Here is a 22,190-nt window from a genome sequence, read left to right as displayed (position 1 = left end):
TCCGATCTTCTGAGAAAGAAGATCGCAGACGCAAAGAAGATCAGAGACGTTCTTCGTCTCTTCACTCGTTGTCGTTCGTCGCGTTTTCACTTTTGATGCGAATTGTGTTATTTGAGGAGGAGAGAAGAAAGAGATATATTTTTTTAAGTCGTCTTTTACGTAAAACCAAAAAGAGTCGAATTTTTGTTTTGTCTGTGTTTTTTTTTACGAACTGAGACTCTCTTTCCGATCATCACAATCATCACACACACAATGAGCAGTCGAAACGTTTTACGACGAGGTTTGAAAACCTCCTCCTCTTTCGCGCAGTCGTTGCCGGCTTTGAAAGAGCGATCGGCGGCGGCAGCAACGACGAAACCGTCCATTTTCTCCCAAATCTTCGGTGGATCGGCGACGAAGCAACCGCCGATGGACGAACCTATGCCGAATGTTATCATTCCCGAAAGCCCGATCTACCCGAAAGAAGCGCCAAAAACTTTGGTCACGACGCTTTCAAACGGGGCCACGATTGCCTCAGAAAACACTCCCGGGGCGACCATGGCCGTCGGTTTATACTTGGAAAGTGGAAGTAAGTACGAGCAGCCGTACATGTCAGGCGCTTCGCACATGCTCGAAAGAATGGCTTTCAAAGCGACGACGAACAGAACGAACTTTCGAATTACGAAAGAGGCGGAAGTGATGAGCGCGAGTTTATTAGCCGCGGCGTCGAGAGAACAAATGTCTTACACCGTGGATGCGTTAAAAACGCATTTACCAGAGGCAGTGGAGTTGCTTTGCGATTCGGCTTTGAATCCGAAGCTCGCTAACCACGAAGTCGCGAAGATGGCGAAAGACTTGAAGAAAGAAATCGAAGAGCTCAAAACGAATCCACAAGCTATGTTGATGGAGGCTGTGCACTCGACGGCGTACGACGGAGGATTAGGAAACGCACTTTTAGCCTCGCAAGAATCTATAGACGCGATTGACGGCGACGCTTTGCGCGAATTCATCGCCGAAAATTACGTCGCACCGAGAATGGTCTTGGCGGCTTCGGGCGCGGATCACCAAGAGTTGGTGTCCATCGCGAGTCCAATGTTGGAGACTGTCAGTAAAGGTTCGGCGACGACGACGGGCAAAGAAATTCCGTCGAAATATATGGGCGGTGACTTTCGAGTGAAGAATGAATCTCCACTCACGAGTTTAATTTTAGGTTTTGAATTCCAAGGAGGATGGAGAGACGCGAAGCGATCCACGGCGGTGACTGTTTTATCCATGCTGCTTGGAGGTGGTGGATCCTTCTCCGCGGGTGGTCCGGGAAAAGGAATGTACTCTAGATTGTACACGCGCGTGCTCAATAGATACGGATGGGCTCAAAACTGCACGGCATTTCACTCGATTTACAACGACACCGGCATCGTAGGGATTTCCGCCATGACGGATGGACAACACGTCAACGATATGATCGCCGTTATGGCCGAGGAGTTATCCGCGGTTGCAAACGCGAGCCAAATCACGGACGAAGAAGTCGAGAGAGCGAAGAACGCGACGATTTCTTCAATTTTGATGAACTTGGAATCCAAAGCTGTCGTCGCCGAAGACATTGGAAGACAAATGTTGACGTATAACCACAGAAAATCGCCGGAAGAGTTCATCGCCGAAGTGAGCAAGTTGACGAAGCAAGATTTGTCAGAAGTAGCCGCGCAAATGTTAAAATCAAATCCGACGCTGTGCTTGTCCGGCGATATCGCCGGCGCTGCGCGATTCGAAACCGTCAGAGCCATGTTCTAATTTTCGATTTGATACGTATAATATATAATATAAAAGTACCTCTTCTTCAAACGCGGAATTTCGTAAAAGTGTGTGCTTTCAACGCGTTTTATTGTCGTTTGGTTGTACCGTTTGTTGTACTTTTGTTTCAATTAAAATTCTACTATTTTAAGCTCGTGCTTATGCGATCATAAACACTACCAGTTGTTTAATCTATTTTCTCTCCAGCCTCCTCACATCTTCTCTCTCCTTTCTCTCTCTCTCTCTCTTCTCGAACACCCACCAATTTTTATTAGTTATCTTATTAGTTTTTTATTCCTCGGCAGCGGCGGCTTCCGGCTTCGCTTCCTCAGCTCTCGGAATTTGTTGACCAACCTCCTCGCCAGAGTAATCGCCGTGAACTTCCATCAACTTCGTTACGTCGAACTTCGGCGTCTTCAACATTTTCACCTTTCTCAAATAGACGTTTTGCAACGGGTAGATACCCGAGCACGACTTTTCAATCTCTTTACCGATAACTTCCGGGATAAATTTCAAAACCAACTCCTTCAAGTCACACGATTCGCACTCTCTCTTGATAATTTCAACCATCTTCGCGCGAATCTTACGGATTTGCGCGGATTGAGCGTAACAAGTTCTCTTCGTTTGGTCTACGCGACGCTTGGTGAAACCGATGCAAAACACGCGCATCGTGTACCCATCCGTCGTCTTCACGTCGACGAAGCACTCAATCAAAGAAAACCATTTTCTGACTAAGGAGCGGATTTTATCCGTGGTGAAGTCCATACCGTAGAAGTTCGTCAAAACGTTCTTACCCTGAACGTCCTCGCACTTCAAGAACATTTTGCGGAACGCTTGATCCTCGTCTTGGTTCAAGTCCGCCAACGAGCACTCAAAGATTCTCCCCTTCAAACCATCCGAGGCAATCTTCGTACCTTGCGTTCTCGTTTGCGGCGTCTTACCGACGTTGCGAACGGTAAACATGGACGGAGCCTTGATGTCATACCAATCCTTCTTGGAGAACGGATCGACGCTGTTTATTGTTCAAATACGCGAAAATAAGAAGAGAGAAGAAGAGCGAAATATGCGGTTAGTAAATTGGAAAGAAAAGAGAGCAGAGGAAGAAAAAAGGGCTAAAAACTGATGAGAACGCGCGCGTAAATTTCTCTGAGAGAGAGAAAAGAAACCGCGATGATGCGAAGGTAACGCGTGACTGCAAACGCTCGAAAGGCATCGGGCAACACACGATGAATAGAATTCACCCGTTTCGAAAACCATCCGTTCGTCTGTACTCTACGCGCGCGCGCGACGACGACGACGAAAAGAGAATTTTTTGTTCCTTTTCTCTCTCCTCCCGTGTGTTTCGCGCAGTTAACAAGCCCTCTCGTCTTGAAAAACGTAAATGCACGCGCTCACAGACATCGTGCGAAGAACCCCATCGGGTAAAAACGCGCGCAACACGCGAGTAATTACTCAGTGCAGACGCACATCTCAACCAGATTCTTCGCGGATGCGCGCATCCTCGTCGTTCGAGCGCGTTTTTCACGCTTTCCTCCCAAAGAGCACCCCATCGCGCACCAACGCGCACAGAAAAAAAAACGAACGCGTAAACCCGCTTTCGAAGAAAAAGGGCAACTCGCGATATTTCTATCCGAGACAACACGAGCTAATGGTAACTTACGCTTTCTTCTTCGAGCCTTTCTTCCCTTTCGAGAGTCTTTTATTCTTTCCGACGGCCATAATGTACGTTCGCGTCAAAACTATGATGCAGGCAGGAGGAGGTGTGCAAAGCAGTTTTTTTTTTCACTTTTTTTCGAGAGAGGACGCGCCGGGCACAGGTGGCCCAACCACAAACCTCCTCTTCTTTCGCTTTTTATTTAATTCAGATAGAATTCTCTCCATACTTTTGTTTGGTGCTTGAACGACGACGCACGCGTGAATAGCATTGAAAAGAAGAAACAGAAACGAATTAAACAACATCACATCATGTCGTCGTCCTCTATTGCGATGATGCCGAGCGCATCCTGCTCGTTTCGTCATCAACAGAAGAAGAAGCAGCCGCCAACGAAAAAACAATTCCACCAACAAAAAGAAGGAGATAAAAAGCGCGCGACGAAAACAAAAGTGCACGCTTTACCTCCACCGCAACCGCCGAGAGGTCCAAACAGAAGTCCGGGAGGGCCACCTGGTCGACCACAATCACCACCGTCGTCGGCATCCTCTGGTCCTGGAAAGAAACCAGGAGGCGGTTTAATCATCCCCGGCATGGAAGATTTCCCCACGGATGTGATACCAGGAATGTCTGCGCCCGGAGGGTACGCCGGAGGCGGGGGCAAACAAGGCCAAGTCATATCCATGCCTGGAAGTCAACCAGGACAGCAACAGTTTGGCAGATCACCGCCTGCCGGTGGTAACGAATACGACGCAGAAACCGGTGCTTTGAACCCAGACACGCCGATGGGAGGCGTCAAGTTTGGTACGAACGACAGCGGAGGCGGCGGCTCGAAACCAACATATTTAGCTCCCGGGCAAGAAATGGCGGGTTCTTACGAGCAGCAGTATAAACCGCCACCGACGTTTGAAGAGCAAAAAGTAACCGATGAGTTGGATACGAATCAGATGATCATGATGCTTCGTCAACGCGCTGGACATTGGTTCCAGTTGGCAAAGTATATTCCAGCGTTGCAAAAAGCGGGATACATCCCAGACCAAATTTTTGACGAAACTGGCATTGAAAACAAAGAACAAGTGCTGTGGCAAACGTGGCTGTCAACGTATGCGTCTTTGAAAGCATCTAAAGATTTTCCGAGCGAATTGCTTCCGTACTTTGAAACGGAATATTCAGGCTCTCCGTGCTTGAGTCAGATCAACTTTTTACCGAGCGGTAAAAGAGACGCGGCTGCCGAGTTCATCGCCAGGAGAGAGTTCACAGAAGAACAGTCGCGAGAATTGGTAAGAGCGTACGAAATTCGCGACGGTATGGCTGCAATCGCGAAAGATTTCGGAAAATCACCCGGGGAGTGCTTGGCGTTCAAAATTTGGAGAGATATTCAAGAGTTGCAAAGATACGAAGGCGTGGACAAAGCGGAATCGATGCGCGACCGCGGTTTGCAATACGCAGAGACGGATAAATCGAAAGGAAGATTGGAATCCGCGACAGAAATGTTCAGAATGGAAGCTACTGGTGAAGTTAGTAATCTCGCGGCGGCGAAAGCTGCGAATGCGGAAAGCCGATTAATGGCGGTGCAACCGGTGTCCTCCGTGCGATTGGACTTTGAAGAGGTCGAGTTTAGACCAGTTGCAGTCGTGGGTGCGTACAGTAAGTTGACGACAAAAGCAATCAAGCTCGCGCAAGTGGTGGAAAAAGTCGGGACGAACGATCCCAGTAACATATTTAAAACGTTTAGACCGCAAGGAACTTCAGACTGGATGGCAGTGCCGAACTGGGAGGCGTTGGAGAACTCGAAGGAACCGATCGCCACATTCGTTGGGAACACCGCGAAAGAGTTGCCAAACATCGATGGTTTAAGTAACAAGTCGGAAGCTGCTATGCTCATTATCGATCGAGGGAGCACTTCGGCTTCGCCTGCGCATTATTATTTACTCGCGAAGAAATCCTCTGTCGTTTTGAGCGGTGCGGGCGAATCGGAAACCGTCGCCATTCAATCCGGGGCGGAAGTATTACAGATGGAAAAGAGTGGCGCGTCTTTGACGGTTTTGGGGAGAGTTGTCGTTGCAATCAGAGCTCCATCGGCAGGGGGCGATGGAATGACGACAGATGCGCCAATCGGATGAATATATACATATGTATATAAAAAATATAAATAAATACAGAAGAGGAAAAGTAAACAAGGTTGACCATATCATAGGTTTTAGCTGTGTTTCAAAACACAACGTGTAAGGAATGAACAAATGAACAAACAATAAGCATTTAAAACAATAAAACAAGCAATCAAAACCATGAAGAAAAATAAACGCTCGTCGAAAGTGAGCGGGAAGCCTCTCGCTCTCACTTGGTTGTGTCTCTCTCCACCGACGGACTCTAAAACGTACTTTTCAAATACTCGTATTCGTATTCTTATTACTTCTCACTTGCTTTATTATTTACTTCTTCTTTCTCGGCTTTGCCGGCGGTTTCAGCGGCTGCGCGATTAATTCGACTAATTCCGCATCTTGGAGTGATTTTTCGCTCGAAACGTCTTGTTGCATCATTTCAACCGCTTTCGTAATTCTGTCGTTCCCTTTACCCATGACTAAGATGGTCGTTTTGACGTGCGCCACGTATTCACCAGTCTTTTCGTACAACACCGGGTACGGAACCAACAAATCGTGTTTCAAGCACTCGGGTAAACCAGCCTTGGCGCTCAAACCTTCGAGGTATCTCGCCGCAAAAGGAAAAGAAGGAAATCTGTTGCAAATATCGGAGAACACGCCGCGAGACGCTTTCATTTTAAGAGAGTACGACTTCTCCAACGCTCTCTTGTATACCTGCGTCTCTTTTTCATCCTTTTGGCTGAGTTTACCTTCACCCGTAGTCATCACAATATCGAGGCCGAAAACGTCATACAAAGCAATCTCGTGATCGTCTGCTTTCGTTTCTGGAGTTTTCTTCAGCAACACAACCTTGTTGCCGTCGATGGCGAAGCGCTTCATGTTGTGCGAAAGCACGCCTTCGACCAAGTGAACTCCAAAATCTTCGGCTACTTTCGTAATCGCGTTCGAAACATCCGTTGTCGTCTTACCCGGTCTCAAAACTCTCCCCGCAACTTCTTGAGCAACAATGCACGCTTTAATGACGTCCGCTTGTTTCCCGGTGATTTTTTCGTTGCCGCCTTCTTTCTGGCACACGATGGTAACCGCTTGGTGCGCGACGTAGCCGTCGATGTGCGCTCCCACATCGATTTTGACAGCCTGTCCTTCCTCGAGGACGTCTTTATTCTCCACCTCTGGGCAGTTGTACGACACTTGTTCATTTACAGAAACGCACGTCGGTATCGCGACGCCTTTCTCCACTTTAGCACCTTCGACTTTCTTGTTGTAATATTTCGCGCACTCCGTTTCCAAGTGCTTATCACCGGCGACGCAAATGTCCACGATTTTCTTACCCGGAACGATCATCTTTATCACTTCCGTGAGTGCAGCTGTTTGTTTTTTCATTAATGATACAGCGTGCATGCGTTGTCAGTCAAGAGTTTTACGCAGAGTATTGTTTTCTCTCTTCGTCTGAAAAGGGCGGCTGAAAAGTATTTCGAATCGGTCCTCCTCACGAAACAAAGACGAGAAGAAAAAAGAAGAGTTTAATAAAAACGTACCATTCACGCAATCGGCAGCAATCTTGTACTTGGTGACAACATCTGACTGTGTGTTTCAAATTGTTTTTCATGAGAAGTAGAAGCGTTAGTGATGAAGATGATGATGATGATGATGCTCTGGTTCGTTGTTGTCTAAAGAAAAATATCAACACACACAACAAGAACAAAATCGAGAATTTACGCGCGATACGATAACATTGAATAAAACGCACGTTTGCGCAGGTGAATAAATCGTCGTTGAAGTCGACATCAGCAGCGGCACCGCCACCTTCGTTGTCCGACATGTTGTTGTTGTTGTTGTGTTGTTGATGGAATGTGTGTGGGTATTATATTTTGTATCCACCACTACACGGACGGCGGATGGACTTGAGGGGTTTTCGCGAAATTTATTTGAAATCTGGATGAAAAAAGGGAGTTTGTTCGCTCGGAAAGAAAAAAGAAATCAGCAGCAGCCATAATCTGGCAGCGAGAATAAACTTTAAACCAGCGAACGACAAACCAACAACAACACCACGCGCGAGCAAAAAAAATGGAGTCGAAGTCTGACGCCGTATCCACTAGGCCACACAGCCATTAATATTTGACTGACTGAGGAGGGGATCGAACCCTCGATCTTCAGATTTTCTTCGGATAATTCTTTTTGGCCATAAGCAACTCTTAGGGTTTAGGAGTAAAACTATTAACAGTTTTTGTTTAGTGTTTTTAATTTGGACTCTTTTCTTCTACATGCAAAAAAAGCATGCAAACACATCAAATCGCCAAAAGTAGATAGAGATAGAAAACGCAAACGCTCGAAAACAAAACGTATTCGACGACGACAGCCAATTATTATTACGCATCCACTCTAAATTCATTTACTACTATTCCTAAAAGAACACAAAGAACATGTTTGCTGTTTCCACGAGCAACGTTTCCACGCAGTTTGGCACTCAAACGAAGAAGATTTCTTCCTCCGTCCGATCGAGAAAGAGTTGCCATCAACAAAAGAAAATCGTCACCATCACCAAGGCGGCTTTTAAGACTGACAACTCACAGAGGATCTTCAAGGAGGCGCAAGACTTGTTGCCGGGAGGTGTAAACTCCCCCGTCAGAGCGTTCAAGTCCGTCGGCGGTCAACCGATCGTTTTTGATAGAGTTAAAGGACCATGTGCGTTGTTTCGTTTTTCCTCTTCCGCGCAAGTCGCCTCCCGATTGGATAAAACTCTTTTCTCTCTTTGGGCTTTTTGCGAGAGAGGAAAAGATCTCTCTTTTTTTCTGTTCCTTCTTCTAAAATTCTTTCGAGAAAACTCCTTCCTCTCTAAAAAAAAATACTGACAACAACAACAACAACAACACTTTTTATTATACATATAATACTAATAATAAAGATGCGTTCGATGTCGATGGGAACAAGTACGTCGACTACGTCGGCTCATGGGGTCCGGCCATTTGCGGTCACGCCAATGACCAAGTCAACGCGGCGTTGATCAAGCAACTCGAAAAAGGTACCTCCTTCGGCGCACCGTGCGAGTTAGAAAACACTTTGGCGAAGATGGTCATCGACAGAGTTCCGTCCGTGGAAATGGTTAGATTTTGCAACTCTGGCACCGAAGCGTGCTTGTCCGTGTTGAGAGTCATGCGTGCGCACACCGGTCGCGAGAAGATTATCAAGTTTGAGGGGTGCTACCACGGTCACGCGGATCCGTTTTTGGTCCAAGCCGGTTCCGGCGTCATGACTTTGGGTTTACCGGATTCCCCGGGTGTCCCGAAAGGTGCTACTGGCACGACTTTGTGCGCGTCTTACAACGACATCGAGTCCGTCAAGAAGATCTTTGCGGAAAACAAGGATGAAATTGCGGGCGTCATTCTTGAGCCAGTCGTCGGTAACTCTGGCTTCATCGTCCCGGACAAGAGCTTTCTCGAAGGCTTGAGAACTGAATGCGACGCCAACGGCGCGTTGTTGTGCTTCGACGAAGTCATGACTGGATTCCGTGTCGATAAAGGATGCGCGCAAGCGTACTTTGGTGTCACTCCGGATTTGACCACGATGGGTAAGGTTATCGGTGGCGGTTTACCAGTTGGCGCCTACGGCGGTAAGAGAGAAATCATGGAAATCGTCGCTCCTGCTGGTCCGATGTACCAAGCGGGTACCTTGTCTGGTAACCCGTTGGCGATGACTGCGGGTATCGAAACTTTGAACATCTTATCTCAACCGGGTGCGTACGAAGAGATGGACAGAAAGACGAAGACTTTGATTGAAGGCATCTTGAAAGCCGGTAAGGACAACGGCCACGCCGTCTGCGGGGGCAACATCAGAGGCATGTTCGGCTTCTTCTTCTGCGAAGGACCGGTGAAGAGCTTCCAAGACGCGACCAAGTCGGACTTGGACAAGTTTGGTAGATGGCACAGAGGTATGTTAGAGAGAGGCGTGTACTTGGCTCCGTCTCAATACGAGGCTGGTTTCACCGGTATGCAACACTCGGACGAAGACATCGCGTACACCATCAAAATGGCGAACGAAGTCATGGCTACGCTCTAAATAATATACAATGATAAAACTGCATTTATCGCGTCGTTTATATTATTATTCTTTTCCATATAAATTCACTACGTGCACTAGTCATAACAATTACACGCATGGTATACAAACTTTCCTTCTTTCTACTATCAACGCGAGTACTACTTCTACAACTACTTTTATTTAAACTACGCGAACTACTACTACTAGTGTAAACCAATACTCGGTATTTTTTCTACTTTTGGTCGTTGGAAACAGAAGAGATGTGTTCAAGAATGTTCATCGCCATCGGCCGCGCTTCGTAATTCTTCCCGTAGAACGCGACAAAATCACCTCTTTTATCGATCAAATACATGATGATCGAATGGTCGACGAGATAATCTTTGGATGACTCGTTCGTCTTGTGATAATACACGCGATACGCTCTCGCCGCTTTCGCGCATTGCTCTTTCGATCCGGTTAAACCGATAAGTTTCGGATGAAACTCTTTCACGTATTCCTTGACAACTTTGGTCGTGTCTCTCTCTGGATCTATGGAAATGAACACCGGCACGAGCGGTGGTATTTTATTTGCAGACGACGGGGTATTACTACTGTTATCTTTTTTCTCCGTTTCCTTCTCGACGATATCAATCACCTCGGACATTTTTTCCAGCTCGTCTGGACATATGTCTGGACACGTCGTGAACCCAAAGTAAATCAAACAAAAGTTTCCGAGTAAATCTTTATCCGTGAACTTTTTGTTCGTCGCCGCGTTGATGAGTTCAAACGGCCCACCCACCGCCGCTTTCCCGACGCCTTTTTGGTTTTCTGCGATGGATTTCATCCGTCGTTTCTTTTCGTTTTCAAAGAAAAACAAAACTCCCGAACCCGTCAAGACGAGCAAAAGCAACGACTTCCAACCGACTGGACTGTTGTTATTGTTACTACCACTACCACTAGTCGTTGAATACATCATTCTGCGAAGATACTGATCATGTTGTTGTTTGTGAGAATGGTGACGACGACGAAGGAAAAAGGAAGGAGGAGGAGACGTGAAAGATTTGTGTGTCGTCGTCGACGTGCTCGCGCATCTTCTCTCCAACGAAGCCGCGAAAAGTCTTCTCATGGACATCACCATCGTGGTTTCATCGTTGGTAGTATGCATAGCACTCATCCACGCTTTCGCATTTCGCGAAGCCACGCGCCGTAAAGCGAGCGAGGAAGAAAAAAACATTCTTGATTGTCTCCTCGTTTACGTCTGGTCGAATGAAAAGAGTGTAGCTCTTTTTGAGGAAGAAATTTCGACTTGTCGAGGAAACAAAAGCGAGGAGAATTTTTTTCACAACAACAAACAAAAAGCAAAACAAAAAACTCTTTCCCACAAAAAAAACCAGAGAGGAAAAAAAACACGTCCACTAACTTTCTTTTTACTGACATTTAAACGCGACCGAAAGCAACAAGATGCCGCGCGACATGACTGGTACGCGCGCGAAAGAGGAGACCGATCATTTTATGTCATCGCTCATAACCGACTCCTTTCTTTAAACCTTTTTTTTTATTGTCCTCCCTCCCCGCATGATCGAACAAATCACATTTTGATTTGTTTTGATTTGATTTGAAGAAGAAGCGTTACGAAGAAAAAAAAACACACCTCGAGGACGCCATGGTTTATACGCGCGGATAATGCGCGCACGCATTCTGAAACCTCATTAAGGACTTAAACGCATTGTCCACTGACATTTATATTCTTCTTCTTGCGAACAAATCATCATCAACAACACAACAGGAGCCGGGAGGTATCCTCCACAGCCAAAGTTTCAACCCTTTGCGTTTTATTCGTGTTTCCGTCTCGGAGATCCCGAACAAGCCGAATTGATTATGGAGACCGATCCGTATTTTTGGACCCAAGATAACGGTGCGGGAGGACCAATTCACTTCGCCACGACGTACAAACAGCTCGACATGGTGCACCACATCGTGAGAAACGTTCCGTCATGCGTCAATCAAAGGGACGGTAAGGGGTACACTCCGTTACATCGAGCGGCGTATCTCGCGCAATACGACGGGTACCTCGAACTTTTTGAGTATTTACTCTCGGAAGGCGCCGATCCTACGATCACCACCAACGACTACGACCCGTATTTGGACCCTGGTTTGAAAACTCCGCTTCAAGTCGCGATTCAAGACGACGACGTGAGAGATCGTTTGCAGTTTCTCATCGACAAGTACGCCGACGTCCCGAAAAAGCCAAGATGCCATCCGGATCTTGGCTGCTGGTGGACGCTTTACGATTACGGCTTGGACGTCGTGCAAACTTGGGCGCACGACTACAAACCGGACTATCCCGAAAGCCGCAGACGTCAAAAAGCGTTGGAAGAAAAGCGCCTGTTCAAAGAGCAACGTCGCAAGAAGCGTCAAGAGCTGGAGGCGCAAATCGAGCTCGAAATCGCCGAGGCGAAAGGCGAACTCAAAAACATCACGATAAAAGACGGGAAGACGGACGATTCCGTCATCGATCCATCGACGATGAACAACTCTCCGATTGCGTTTCTTTTCCCCGGTCAAGGCTCGCAAAGCGTTGGCATGTTGAAAAGTTGCCAAGACATCCCGAAGGTGAAGGAGATGTGCGAAAAAGCGAAAGAAATTCTCGGATACGACATCTTGGACGTTTGCATCAACGGGCCGAAAGAAAAGCTCGACGAAACCGTGTACGCGCAGCCGGCGTTGTATCTCTCGGGACTCGCCGCGGTGGAAAAGTTAAAACTCGACGATCCTTCGTTCGATGAGTCGAAAGTGAGCGCCGTCGCCGGTTTATCCTTGGGCGAGTATTGCGCTTTGGTCTTCGCGAAAGCGATTTCTTTCGAAGACGGTTTAAAAGTCGTCAAAGTTCGCGCCGAGTCTATGGCCGCCGCCGCGAAAGTGGGTGATCACGGCATGCTTACCGTTGTCGGCTTGAAAGACGAGCAGTTGGAGGAGATTGTCAAAAACGTCAAGAGCGAAGGAAAGAAAGACGAAGTCCTCGAAATCGCAAACTACCTCTTCCCGCAAGGAAGAGTCGTCTCTGGCGACAAATCCGCGCTCGCGAGAGTAGAAAAGAAGGCGCAAGACGAGGGTGCGTTGAAAGTTGCGTATCTGGCCGTTTCGGGTGCGTTTCATACCTCGCGCATGGACTCCGCCGCCGAAAATCTCAAAAACGTCCTGGAGACGATTGAGATTTCGAAACCAGAGATTCCCATTTTCATGAACGTTCTGGGCACTCGTCTCGCGTTATCGGAAATGAACAAGGAATCCATCGTTCGCATGCTCACGAAACAACTCGTCTCGCCGGTTTTGTGGGAAGCGACGTTGAAGAACTTAGTAAGCGAGGGCAAAACGAAGTTGTACGAGCTCGGACCAAACTCGCAAATCAAGTCCATGACCAAACGCGTATCTTTAGACGTCTGGAAAGAGTTTACGAACATCGATGTCGCCAAATAAATGGAGGAGAAGGATTTTTTCTTTTTGAATGCGGTTAAGTCTGGGACGCCTTACCGCGGCGTTCGGTACCGTACAATGCATGTGTTATACTTTGCTTTTTTTGTTGACGTGTAATACAACAATGCTACTTTGTTTATATTGGTGTCGCTATCGAGCACAATTACGGCGCTCGCGCTAACTCTTTTTGTTTACTTTTTCTCTCCGCCTTTCTTTTGGGACAACTTCATGTCGTTCACCAAGTTTGTCATTTCCTCTGAATCTAAAAAGGACAGACTCAACTGATTCTCGAGACTGCGCGCCGACGGTAACGTACTATCGTTCACTGCGCCCAATTCTTGAGCAATTCTGTCGCTCGAGAGACCACTATTTGTTCTCTCCAAGATGCTCGAAAGGAACGCCTGTTGGTCTTTACCAACTTCCTCCTCTTTCGACATGCCTTCAACCATTTGTCGCAAGCTCTCAGTGGACGTATCCGATGGAGTATTTGCTTCCATGATCTCTTGCCACGTAAACTGCGCCAAACCAGTGTCCTTGTCCGGTGTCGGGACGAGCGCGAAGTTGCCGTTCGGGAACATCTTGGGACTCGGTTCTCTCTCTTGTTCGTCTATAATTTCTTGCAAACGCAAGTGATTCGCGTGATTCGTGCTCGTTTCGAGGAGCATTTGCGATTCATGGTCGCTGTTTCCATTATTATTGTTATAGTTGCCATTAATCGTGTTTCCCTCGTTCCTCTCACCTCCTCCTAACAACGGAATGGATTGTCGACGTTTTCGCGGAGCAAATCTCGAAACGTTGTTCAATTGCTCTCCAAACTCCATAGCGAGCTTTGGATTCTGCTGAAGCGTTTCCAGAAGCGAACGCATTTGCGCGCTAAATTGTTCATTTTGTTGTACTCTTTGCTCCATCATGCGCATCTGCGTTGCCGTGTCGTCTTGTTCTAATCGCAAACGCATGACTTCTTTCAACAAAACCATTCGATCGCGTTTAAGCTGATCGACTTCCTCGGTCAAATTTCCAAACGCGCCGAGTTCAAGAGCCGTGTGACCACCACTTGGGGCGCCCTTCTCTCTTCCACTACCTCTTCTTCCGGTCGTTGTCGTTGTTCGTTCTTCTCCTCCAGCTTCATTCGAATCTGGTAGCGCTCGTCCTTGTCGTGGCGACGTCGTCGGTGTCGCTTTCATGATCGATGTTTTCGATTCTTTCTTTTTTGTATCTTTCGCGAACTCTGTTTTCGATTTCATTCGCGGCGCTTCGTTTCTTTTTAGCGTCGTCAACAGCTCCGGCTTATTCTTCTCAAACCCAGTGACGCCAAATTCGAATCTATCCGAGTGACACTTGCGAAAACCATAGTTGTTCAGCTGTCGAACAAAACTTGCAAAATTTGAGTGCTTGAACGTTTCCGGCAAATATTTCTCCTCTAACAAATCTGGTTTCCACACCGTAAACGTTCTTCCGTTCGCCGTCCACGAGATGACGTCGTCGTTTGCAGGGTTCGACACCAAGTTCCACGTTTTCCTGTTGATTTTATTATTGATGATGATATTGATGAGAAGAGAAATATTCATTCATTAGTATCGAGCGCGCGCGCAGTTTTTGTTAAAAGAGAGAATTTAGGAGGAGGGAAAAGAAGGAGAAAAGGCACCCCCACGATGAAGATGAAAAGTCACACGCAAGACGAGTGCGACGAAAACGAGAAGAATAAGAATAAGACGTAAGAAAACCTACCATAAGAACGGCGAGACGTTGATTGTGGCGAACGCGCCTCCTCCAGCAGCGGCGGACATTGGTGGAAGCGACCCAGGTTGCGCCGAGACCTTTTCATCCGTGTCCATCTTTGTTTTTACTCTCCTCCACAAGTCTCTCTATGGATGACGGAAGCAATGCTTCTTCTCCTGCGCGCGCTCGATGACTGCTGCTTCTCGTACCACCACCACTACTGAGTATGATTATCGCGCGATGCACGATACGTAGTGGTATCGATTTAAAGTGGTACGTGTGCAAGTTCCAAATGAGGAGTGCGCGCGCACGAAGTGTTCTTTCTGTATCTCTCTCACTCTCTCTCGTGTTGTTATTTTCTTGTGGTGTTTGTTTTTTCCAAATTTTTGATCTTTTTTCTCTTTTTTGTGTCACTTTCCTTTTGTGACTGATTAAAAATTAAAGAAGAGTCAATCAAATCAATCAAAGTCGTCACTTCTCACCACCACCACCACCACCACCACCACCACTACCACAACAACAACGCACGATGGCTGCTGCTGGTACATCCACTCGTGCGGCGCGTTCGTCGAGTCGTAGCAGAACGGGAGCGGGGAAAAAGTCGTCGAGGAAGTCTCCGTCCCCGACGCCGAAGAGCCGAAAGAATAAAGGAATAAAAAAGCCATCGACGACGACGACGACGACGAAAAAGAAGAAGAAGAAGAACGCGCAAGAGCAAGAGCAACATTGGGGCTCTGGCGGCGATGCCGACAAGTACGGCGCCTTCATCAACGCAGCCGGTATCATCTTGTTAATCGCAACGACGCCGTTCTTAGCGGTGATGATTTGGGACGTGTTCGTCAACAGAAACGGAAGCGTTTCAAACCTCGTTTCGAGTATATCGAGGAAAACATTCAAAGGATACTTAAAAGACATGCTTCCGTGGCCGACAAAAGACGCAATCGTGCATTTACTTTCCTACGCCACGTTCGAAGCGTTATTGCAGTTGTATTTACCTGGGAAAAAGCATTTCGGTCCAGTTACTGCAAACGGGAACATTCCCGAATACAAAGCGAACGGCGTGTTGTCTTTGATTACGACTTACGCGGGATTCTTCGCCGCTTGGCATTTCGGATTAACCTCGCCAAAGATTGTGTACGATTTGTTCGGAGAAATGTTATTCGCGATGTCCATGTTTGCCATATTTTTCTGTCTCTTCCTCACCTTTAAAGGTTTGTATTTCCCGACGGACTCTGACTCGGGAAGCAACGGTTCGTTTCTGTACGACTTCTATTGGGGCACGGAATTATATCCAAAGTTCGGTCCTCTCAACGTCAAGCAATTCACGAACTGCAGATTTGGTATGATGGCCTGGGCTCTTTTACCCGTCGTGTTTGCGTGCTATCAATACGAACGCGACGGATTCCTCGCCGACTCGGTGTTGGCTTGCGTCATTCTCATGTGCTCGTACAACGCGAAATTCTTCTACTGGGAAACTGGATACTTCAATTCCATGGATATCATGCACGACAGAGCAGGGTATTACATTTGCTGGGGTTGTTTGGTGTGGGTGCCTTCTTTGTATGTATCTCCGGCGTTGTATATTTCTTCAATCAAACCGGCGGTACAGCTCGGAACGACGAAATTTTGCGCCATCGTCGTCGCGGGCTTGTTATCCATTTGGATTAATTACGATTCCGATCGTCAGCGACAAGAAGCGAGACGAACCAAAGGTAACATGCTCGTTTGGGGCAAAAAACCACGAATGATCAAGGCGAAGTACGAAACTATCGAAGGCGAATCGAAAACGTCTTTGTATTAGCTTCCGGGTGGTGGTCAATTTCGAGGCACTTCCACTACTTGCCGGAGATAGCGGCATCGTTCTTTTGGACTTTGCCGGCTGGATTCGATAAAGTCGTGCCGTACTCCTACGTCATCTTTTTGACGATACTATTGTTTGATCGATCCGTTCGCGACGACCGAAGGTGCGCTGCGAAGTACGGAACGTACTGGAAACAATATTGCTCTATAGTGCCGTATAAAGTCATCCCGGGTATTTTTTGAAGAAGAAGAAGAAGAATGCTCAGGTTTTGTTTGAATTGTTGTTTTGGTTTAGAATGATAATTAGATAAATGGTAGACCATCGTTTCATTAATATGAATTAATTTTGTACATATCGCGTCAAGAAATCTTGGACAACTTGCGTAAACTTTTCTGGTTCATCCTCCTGAATCGCATGCCCGCTGTTTGGAAACACAACCATCTGGAATTTGCCTTGCATCTGCGCTATCGTTAAAGGCGTATCCAATCGGTCGGTCCCTGCCAGAAGGAGCGCTTTCGAAGTTTTCGCGCTCAAAAATCTTTCACTCATACCCAAATACCATTCCTTCCAATACGGCTCCGTCTTCACAACGTCGCATCGAAAAGTAAACGGAGACGACGCATCCTCTCGTTCGCTATTGCTATCACTAAAACTACTGCTGTTGCCGTTGCTTTTCTGGTGCAACTGCGAAGGGAACGATATCCGGGCTGATTCTACGCTCTTCGTGCTCCCTCCAAATCCCAAACACCAACGGAATGCGTCTCTCATCGTTCGGAAGGAAGTGGGCCGATTCAATAGCTGTAAAGACATCATCGGCAAAGCCTTTAGTGCCGACCCTTCGACGACATCGACGACGATCAGACCAGCTAACGATATTTCATTTTTATCATTTACGTTTTTCGTCCACATGTCTTCTCGTAGCGCGAGAGAGCTCGCTACAGAAGCACCCATCGAGTGGCCGATGAGAACACACTTTCGATCTATTTCTGTTTGCGAAAATAAGTGCTTTAAAATCATCGCGACATCTTCTACCATTCTTCCTAAACTAAAGTCGCTCCCGCCGTCGCGCATCGATATCGATTCTCCGTGATGTCTCAAATCGATGGCGTATATCTCAACCTTTGTTTGCGTTTTACATTTGTTTCTGAACTCTTTCACGAACGGCGCCCACGAAAGCGAGGAGTACGGGCACCCGTGTAAACACACCAACGTTGTTGTTGTTACTGTTTTTCCATCACCATCAGGTATAATCCCAATATCTGCAGCGCGATAGACGCAAAATGCTTCTTCTCGTTCGTTTTCAACTGTAATTTTCTCGTCGAAATACCCGTCGTCGTTCCAAACCTCTGGCGTAATTATAGCGCGCGCGGGAGGTGGTGGCATATCTGCGCTAGCATTTCTTGGCGGTTTTCCTCCATTGATAGCATTCGTGATGGTTGGTATATCTGATAAAGTCGAGGTAGGGGTTAACGTTGAATCTTCTTCTCTCAAGGTCCCTAAGCGCGATGTTTTTGTTGCTGACGTTTTCGGTTGATGCAATCCACCGAAACGCGTCCAGTTTGGATTGGGCGTTTTCGCCGTACTCGACGCATATACGTGAGAATCTTCTCTTCGCTCCTCGTCCTCCATCATCTCCATGATACATTAAAGATCTTGGTGCGCCTCGTGTGCAAGCTGAGTTTTCCTTTCCTCTTTCTTTCAAAAAAATGAAGATGAGTAATTAGGTAAAATTGAAAAAAGAAACGCTTAACGCTAGGGTGCCTATTAGTTCTTAATCAGGAGGGCTAAACGATATAACGTCCCTACAATCCTAAAACTACACTCGATACGAAGTTCGCGCGAGACTCTGCTTCTTTACTCGTCGTGCTTCCCATGCTGATTTGTTTCTCTAATTCTACGTGCGCTGCGACGAGCTTTTGCTTTTTCCTCGAATCGTCATTGTTTTCGAGAAGGACTTTCGAACTCGAAGAGACGAGGTTGACGAGGTTGAAGAGTTTATCTTTTACAGCACCCCTCGTTTCTTTGTAATTCTCACACAGTAACGTCCCCAATTCATCCACTAGCTCGACTTTATCGTCCTTCGAAAACGCCGGGAACTTATCTCGCGCGATATTTGTTCCGATCCTCGACGTATCCACTTTTTCCATCATACATCGTCGAAACATCTCTAACTTTACTTCATCGCTTCCAAGGGAACGCAGATAATTTGCCGCAAACTTGTAGCCGCCATATTTATTCTTGTTGGCTTCAACTAGAACAACGTCCTTGATCGCGTCAAATACATTGTCTTCCATCCTATCGAACACACTCTTGCGCGCAGTTACGGACGCACCAAGCGGCGATAAAGACGCGCTCGATTCGCGTTGTTGCGATAATGCAAATTTTGACAATGCAATATTTGCCTCCTTCAAATCCCATACCGATGATAACAGCGTATTCATGATGGAAGCAGCAGATTTAGAAAGCTCTTTTGTCGAGGCGTCGATGCGTTTGAAGCGTGCCAACTCCTCCGGCGTCGTTTTCTTCGCTCCTCCTCCGATTAATTTTTCTAAACTATCCTCGTCTTCGACGCATCCACGCATCACAGCATGCGCGAGCTTTCTTAAAACGTCAGTCTGATCTGCTTCTATGCTGAATAATCTGTATACCAAAGAGTGCTTGAAAATATCAAAAACGTTTTCGAGCGCTTTTCTTGTATTCTTTTTACGTTCCGTAATCGCGTACGCCTTTCGCACGGTCAAATCGTATTCCAGCACATACGCCACGTGCCCCAACAAAAGCGTCGATCCAAAGCACTGATCGTACGAACACGTCGTTTTCGCCTCTTCTTCTTCTTCTTCTTTTTCGTTCTGTTCTTTGTCTTTTTCTTTTTCATCTCCTCTCCTGGATTTTCGCAAAGCAGTCGCCGCGCGGGAAGAACGATTCATCTTCTCAATTTGCTCTGGCGTGTACATGCTCTCTTCTATGAGCGAAACGAAGGACTTCCAATCCTCTCTCGGACCGGTATTTCGATGATGCGTGGAAACGAAGAAAGTCGCGTTCTTCAGCGTTTCTCGCTCTTCGGTATCTCGGAAACCGCCGATGCCGCGAGAAGCACCAACGGAACCACCCAAGTTGAACGTTTTATCTCTTGGAGACATCAACGATGCATTCATGCTATCATTCGCTCGTCTTTCTTCGCTATCTAAAGGCGTCCACGCGTGAATATTCGTCGTCAGCTCTTTCTTCCGTGAGTTCCAGATGATGTTAGGCGCAACATCGAACAAATCTCTCATTATGTTCACCGCTTGCCGTATGCAATTCATATCGTCTAGCGGCTGTTCGCTCCCCGAACGATCGCGTCTGATGATATCCAAAAGCCACACGTAGAACTTGTGCTGCGGCACTTCGCGCATTTTGTGTCTTCTCGCGACATGGGAGAAAGAGAAGAGGAAATTTAATTCCGCTTTTAACTTCTCGCTCGAACTCTTTTGCTCGAAAGAGTGCACGTTCCAAGACGCGTTTGAAAGAAAGTTCGCAACGTACGATGAGTAGACGTTCACATCCTCAGATTCTTTGGTTACGCTAGCTGCGGTGGCGAAACCCATAGCGTCTCCGTAAAATATCGTTTGAGGAGGTTTGAGTTGTGGTGTAAGTTGAGGAGAATATTCAAATTTTCTGCAAAAAAGCTTTGCTTTTCTTTTTTTCGAATTTGCTCCAAACAAATAAAGAAGAGATGAAGAACAACAACAACAACAACAACAACAACGACGACAAGGAGGAGGACGAGGAACATCCGAGCATGAAACTCACGGACGCTCAAGCGGAGATGTACGATCGTCAATTGAGAGTTTGGGGAGTGTCTACGCAGTTGAAGATTGCCAAAGCACGCGTGCTCATACTTGGAGCAGAATCGCCAACGCTTTTAGAATGTGCTAAAAATATCGTGCTCGCGGGCGTATCTAAAGTTATTTTGTGCCGAGGAAAGGCAAAAGAAGAAGAAGAAGAGACACTAAGCTTCCTAGTTTCCGTGGAAGATAGAGCGAAAAAGATATCCGTCGCAGAAGCAGCGGCGAAATCGTTGCAAGAGATGAATCCTTTCGGTGAAGTTTCTGCTGCTGATTTCAAATTTGAAGACTTAGAAGAAGACAAAGACGCAGCCAGCGCAATCTTAGGAGAGAACTACGACGTCGTCATTTGCTGTGGACGAAGAGTGCACGCAAATACCGTTAAACATTTGAACGAGGTATGCCGTGAACGAAAAATAGCCTTCTTCTTGACGGAAAGTAGTTCGAACCATGGATATTTCTTTAGTGACCTCGGTGACGCGTTCGAGTTCATCGAACGGAAAAAACACGACAGCGATAACAACGAGGATGGAAAAGAATCAGCTCTTTTGACGAAACCTTTCGAATCGTTCGGCAGCGCGATTCAGAAGACGTCATTTGCAAACTTCAAACCAAAAAGGAGTTGTAAATTCACACCCATTTTTTGCGCGTTGAAACAGCTGGAGTTGATGAATCTCAAGCCGACCCTCGAGGAAGTACGCGAGCACATCTCAAAGCTTCCAGATGGAGATAAAGTCGTTGATGGTGTATCTTTGGAAGACTTAGCGCTCTTTTTAGATAATAGGATAGAAATGCCCGCTATAGCGGCTATCGTTGGCGGATTACTCGCCAATGAAGTCATCAAATCAATTTCGCACGCCGAAGAGCCGGTGTGCAACTTTTTTTGCTTCGATGTCCTTTCCGGGAAAGGTGCTGTCGAAAAACTCGGTTGAAATTGAATGTCAAATAATCACATACCCAAAGTACCTAGGTACTGTGTAGCACAGTACAGGCGGAGAGAAAAAGTAAACAAAAAGAGTTAGCGCGAGCGCCGTAATTGTGCTCGATAGCGACACCAATATAAACAAAGTAGCATTGTTGTATTACACGTCAACAAAAAAAGCAAAGTATAACACATGCATTGTACGGTACCGAACGCCGCGGTAAGGCGTCCCAGACTTAACCGCATTCAAAAAGAAAAAATCCTTCTCCTCCATTTATTTGGCGACATCGATGTTCGTAAACTCTTTCCAGACGTCTAAAGTAGTTTTGCAACCAAAAACTCGGTTTATCTCGGACGGTTTAGGGTGAAAAACGCTACGGTTAGGGCCGGAAAACGGGTACACTACGGTTTACGGCTGTAAACGCGACTGTTTGGGGTTGGAAACGCGACTTTTTGGGGTTGGAAACGCGACTTTATGGGGTTTTGTAATATCATATTTGAGGTAGTATTTTTGCTTTTTGCTTTTTGAGTTTGTACTTTTGAGGGTAGTTTTTGCACCTGTCTCAGTTTATTTTTGCAACTGTTTCAGTGTAGTTTTGCAGGGTTTAGGGTTTAGGGTTTAGGGTTTAGGGTTTAGGGTTTAGGGTTTAGGGTTTAGGGTTTAGGGTTTTGGGTTTAGGGTTTAGGGTTTAGGGTTTAGGGTTTAGGGTTTAGGGTTTAGGGTTTAGGGTTTAGGGTTTAGGGTTTAGGGTTTAGGGTTTAGGGTTTAGGGTTTAGGGTTTAGGGTTTAGGGTTTAGGGTTTAGGGTTTAGGGTTTAGGGTTTAGGGTTTAGGGTTTAGGGTTTAGGGTTTAGGGTTTAGGGTTTAGTGTTTAGGGTTTAGGGTTTCTTTCTTGATTCGAGTCGGGTTA

At 46.7% G+C, this 22,190-nt stretch overlaps 12 protein-coding genes across 12 annotated transcripts; 6 read left to right on the top strand and 6 right to left on the bottom strand.

Moving 5' to 3' along the window:
* Positions 1 to 252: 252 nt before the first annotated feature.
* Bathy15g00120 (predicted protein) lies at positions 253 to 1,767 on the top strand (the record flags this gene model as incomplete). Its single annotated transcript, XM_007508945.1, has 1 exon — positions 253 to 1,767. One exon carries the CDS (start codon positions 253 to 255, stop codon positions 1,765 to 1,767), a length of 1,515 nt encoding a protein of 504 aa, XP_007509007.1.
* A 291-nt stretch (positions 1,768 to 2,058) lies between these two features.
* On the bottom strand, positions 2,059 to 3,317 carry Bathy15g00110 (predicted protein; the record flags this gene model as incomplete). The annotated part of the gene is made up of 2 exons (XM_007508819.1): positions 2,059 to 2,779; positions 3,235 to 3,317. 2 exons carry the CDS (start codon positions 3,315 to 3,317, stop codon positions 2,059 to 2,061), a joined length of 804 nt encoding a protein of 267 aa, XP_007508881.1.
* Positions 3,318 to 3,732: 415 nt separating this feature from the next.
* On the top strand, positions 3,733 to 5,541 carry Bathy15g00100 (predicted protein; the record flags this gene model as incomplete). The annotated part of the gene is made up of 1 exon (XM_007508863.1): positions 3,733 to 5,541. One exon carries the CDS (start codon positions 3,733 to 3,735, stop codon positions 5,539 to 5,541), a length of 1,809 nt encoding a protein of 602 aa, XP_007508925.1.
* A 309-nt stretch (positions 5,542 to 5,850) lies between these two features.
* Positions 5,851 to 7,342, bottom strand: Bathy15g00090 (predicted protein; the record flags this gene model as incomplete). Its single annotated transcript, XM_007508680.1, has 3 exons — positions 5,851 to 6,887; positions 7,059 to 7,104; positions 7,271 to 7,342. The coding sequence occupies 3 exons, from the start codon at positions 7,340 to 7,342 to the stop codon at positions 5,851 to 5,853; spliced, it is 1,155 nt and encodes a 384-aa protein (XP_007508742.1).
* A 601-nt stretch (positions 7,343 to 7,943) lies between these two features.
* On the top strand, positions 7,944 to 9,576 carry Bathy15g00080 (glutamate-1-semialdehyde aminotransferase; the record flags this gene model as incomplete). The annotated part of the gene is made up of 2 exons (XM_007508718.1): positions 7,944 to 8,205; positions 8,426 to 9,576. The coding sequence occupies 2 exons, from the start codon at positions 7,944 to 7,946 to the stop codon at positions 9,574 to 9,576; spliced, it is 1,413 nt and encodes a 470-aa protein (XP_007508780.1).
* Positions 9,577 to 9,790: 214 nt separating this feature from the next.
* Positions 9,791 to 10,675, bottom strand: Bathy15g00070 (predicted protein; the record flags this gene model as incomplete). The annotated part of the gene is made up of 1 exon (XM_007508912.1): positions 9,791 to 10,675. One exon carries the CDS (start codon positions 10,673 to 10,675, stop codon positions 9,791 to 9,793), a length of 885 nt encoding a protein of 294 aa, XP_007508974.1.
* A 323-nt stretch (positions 10,676 to 10,998) lies between these two features.
* Bathy15g00060 (predicted protein) lies at positions 10,999 to 13,014 on the top strand (the record flags this gene model as incomplete). Its single annotated transcript, XM_007508775.1, has 2 exons — positions 10,999 to 11,017; positions 11,324 to 13,014. The coding sequence occupies 2 exons, from the start codon at positions 10,999 to 11,001 to the stop codon at positions 13,012 to 13,014; spliced, it is 1,710 nt and encodes a 569-aa protein (XP_007508837.1).
* A 188-nt stretch (positions 13,015 to 13,202) lies between these two features.
* Bathy15g00050 (predicted protein) lies at positions 13,203 to 14,846 on the bottom strand (the record flags this gene model as incomplete). Its single annotated transcript, XM_007508874.1, has 2 exons — positions 13,203 to 14,529; positions 14,740 to 14,846. 2 exons carry the CDS (start codon positions 14,844 to 14,846, stop codon positions 13,203 to 13,205), a joined length of 1,434 nt encoding a protein of 477 aa, XP_007508936.1.
* Positions 14,847 to 15,259: 413 nt separating this feature from the next.
* Positions 15,260 to 16,773, top strand: Bathy15g00040 (predicted protein; the record flags this gene model as incomplete). Its single annotated transcript, XM_007508740.1, has 2 exons — positions 15,260 to 16,518; positions 16,557 to 16,773. 2 exons carry the CDS (start codon positions 15,260 to 15,262, stop codon positions 16,771 to 16,773), a joined length of 1,476 nt encoding a protein of 491 aa, XP_007508802.1.
* A 97-nt stretch (positions 16,774 to 16,870) lies between these two features.
* On the bottom strand, positions 16,871 to 18,169 carry Bathy15g00030 (predicted protein; the record flags this gene model as incomplete). Its single annotated transcript, XM_007508696.1, has 1 exon — positions 16,871 to 18,169. One exon carries the CDS (start codon positions 18,167 to 18,169, stop codon positions 16,871 to 16,873), a length of 1,299 nt encoding a protein of 432 aa, XP_007508758.1.
* Positions 18,170 to 18,333: 164 nt separating this feature from the next.
* On the bottom strand, positions 18,334 to 20,118 carry Bathy15g00020 (unknown protein; the record flags this gene model as incomplete). Its single annotated transcript, XM_007508894.1, has 1 exon — positions 18,334 to 20,118. One exon carries the CDS (start codon positions 20,116 to 20,118, stop codon positions 18,334 to 18,336), a length of 1,785 nt encoding a protein of 594 aa, XP_007508956.1.
* Positions 20,119 to 20,246: 128 nt separating this feature from the next.
* Positions 20,247 to 21,290, top strand: Bathy15g00010 (predicted protein; the record flags this gene model as incomplete). The annotated part of the gene is made up of 1 exon (XM_007508801.1): positions 20,247 to 21,290. The coding sequence occupies one exon, from the start codon at positions 20,247 to 20,249 to the stop codon at positions 21,288 to 21,290; it is 1,044 nt and encodes a 347-aa protein (XP_007508863.1).
* Between the last annotated feature and the right edge of the window lie 900 nt (positions 21,291 to 22,190).

The sequence above is a fragment of the Bathycoccus prasinos genome (genome assembly GCF_002220235.1).
Source record: "Bathycoccus prasinos genomic : Chromosome_15".
Lineage (NCBI taxonomy): Eukaryota > Viridiplantae > Chlorophyta > Mamiellophyceae > Mamiellales > Bathycoccaceae > Bathycoccus > Bathycoccus prasinos.
The sequence above is the reverse complement of the archived record's forward strand: the minus strand, read 5'-3'. Positions and strand labels throughout refer to the sequence as shown.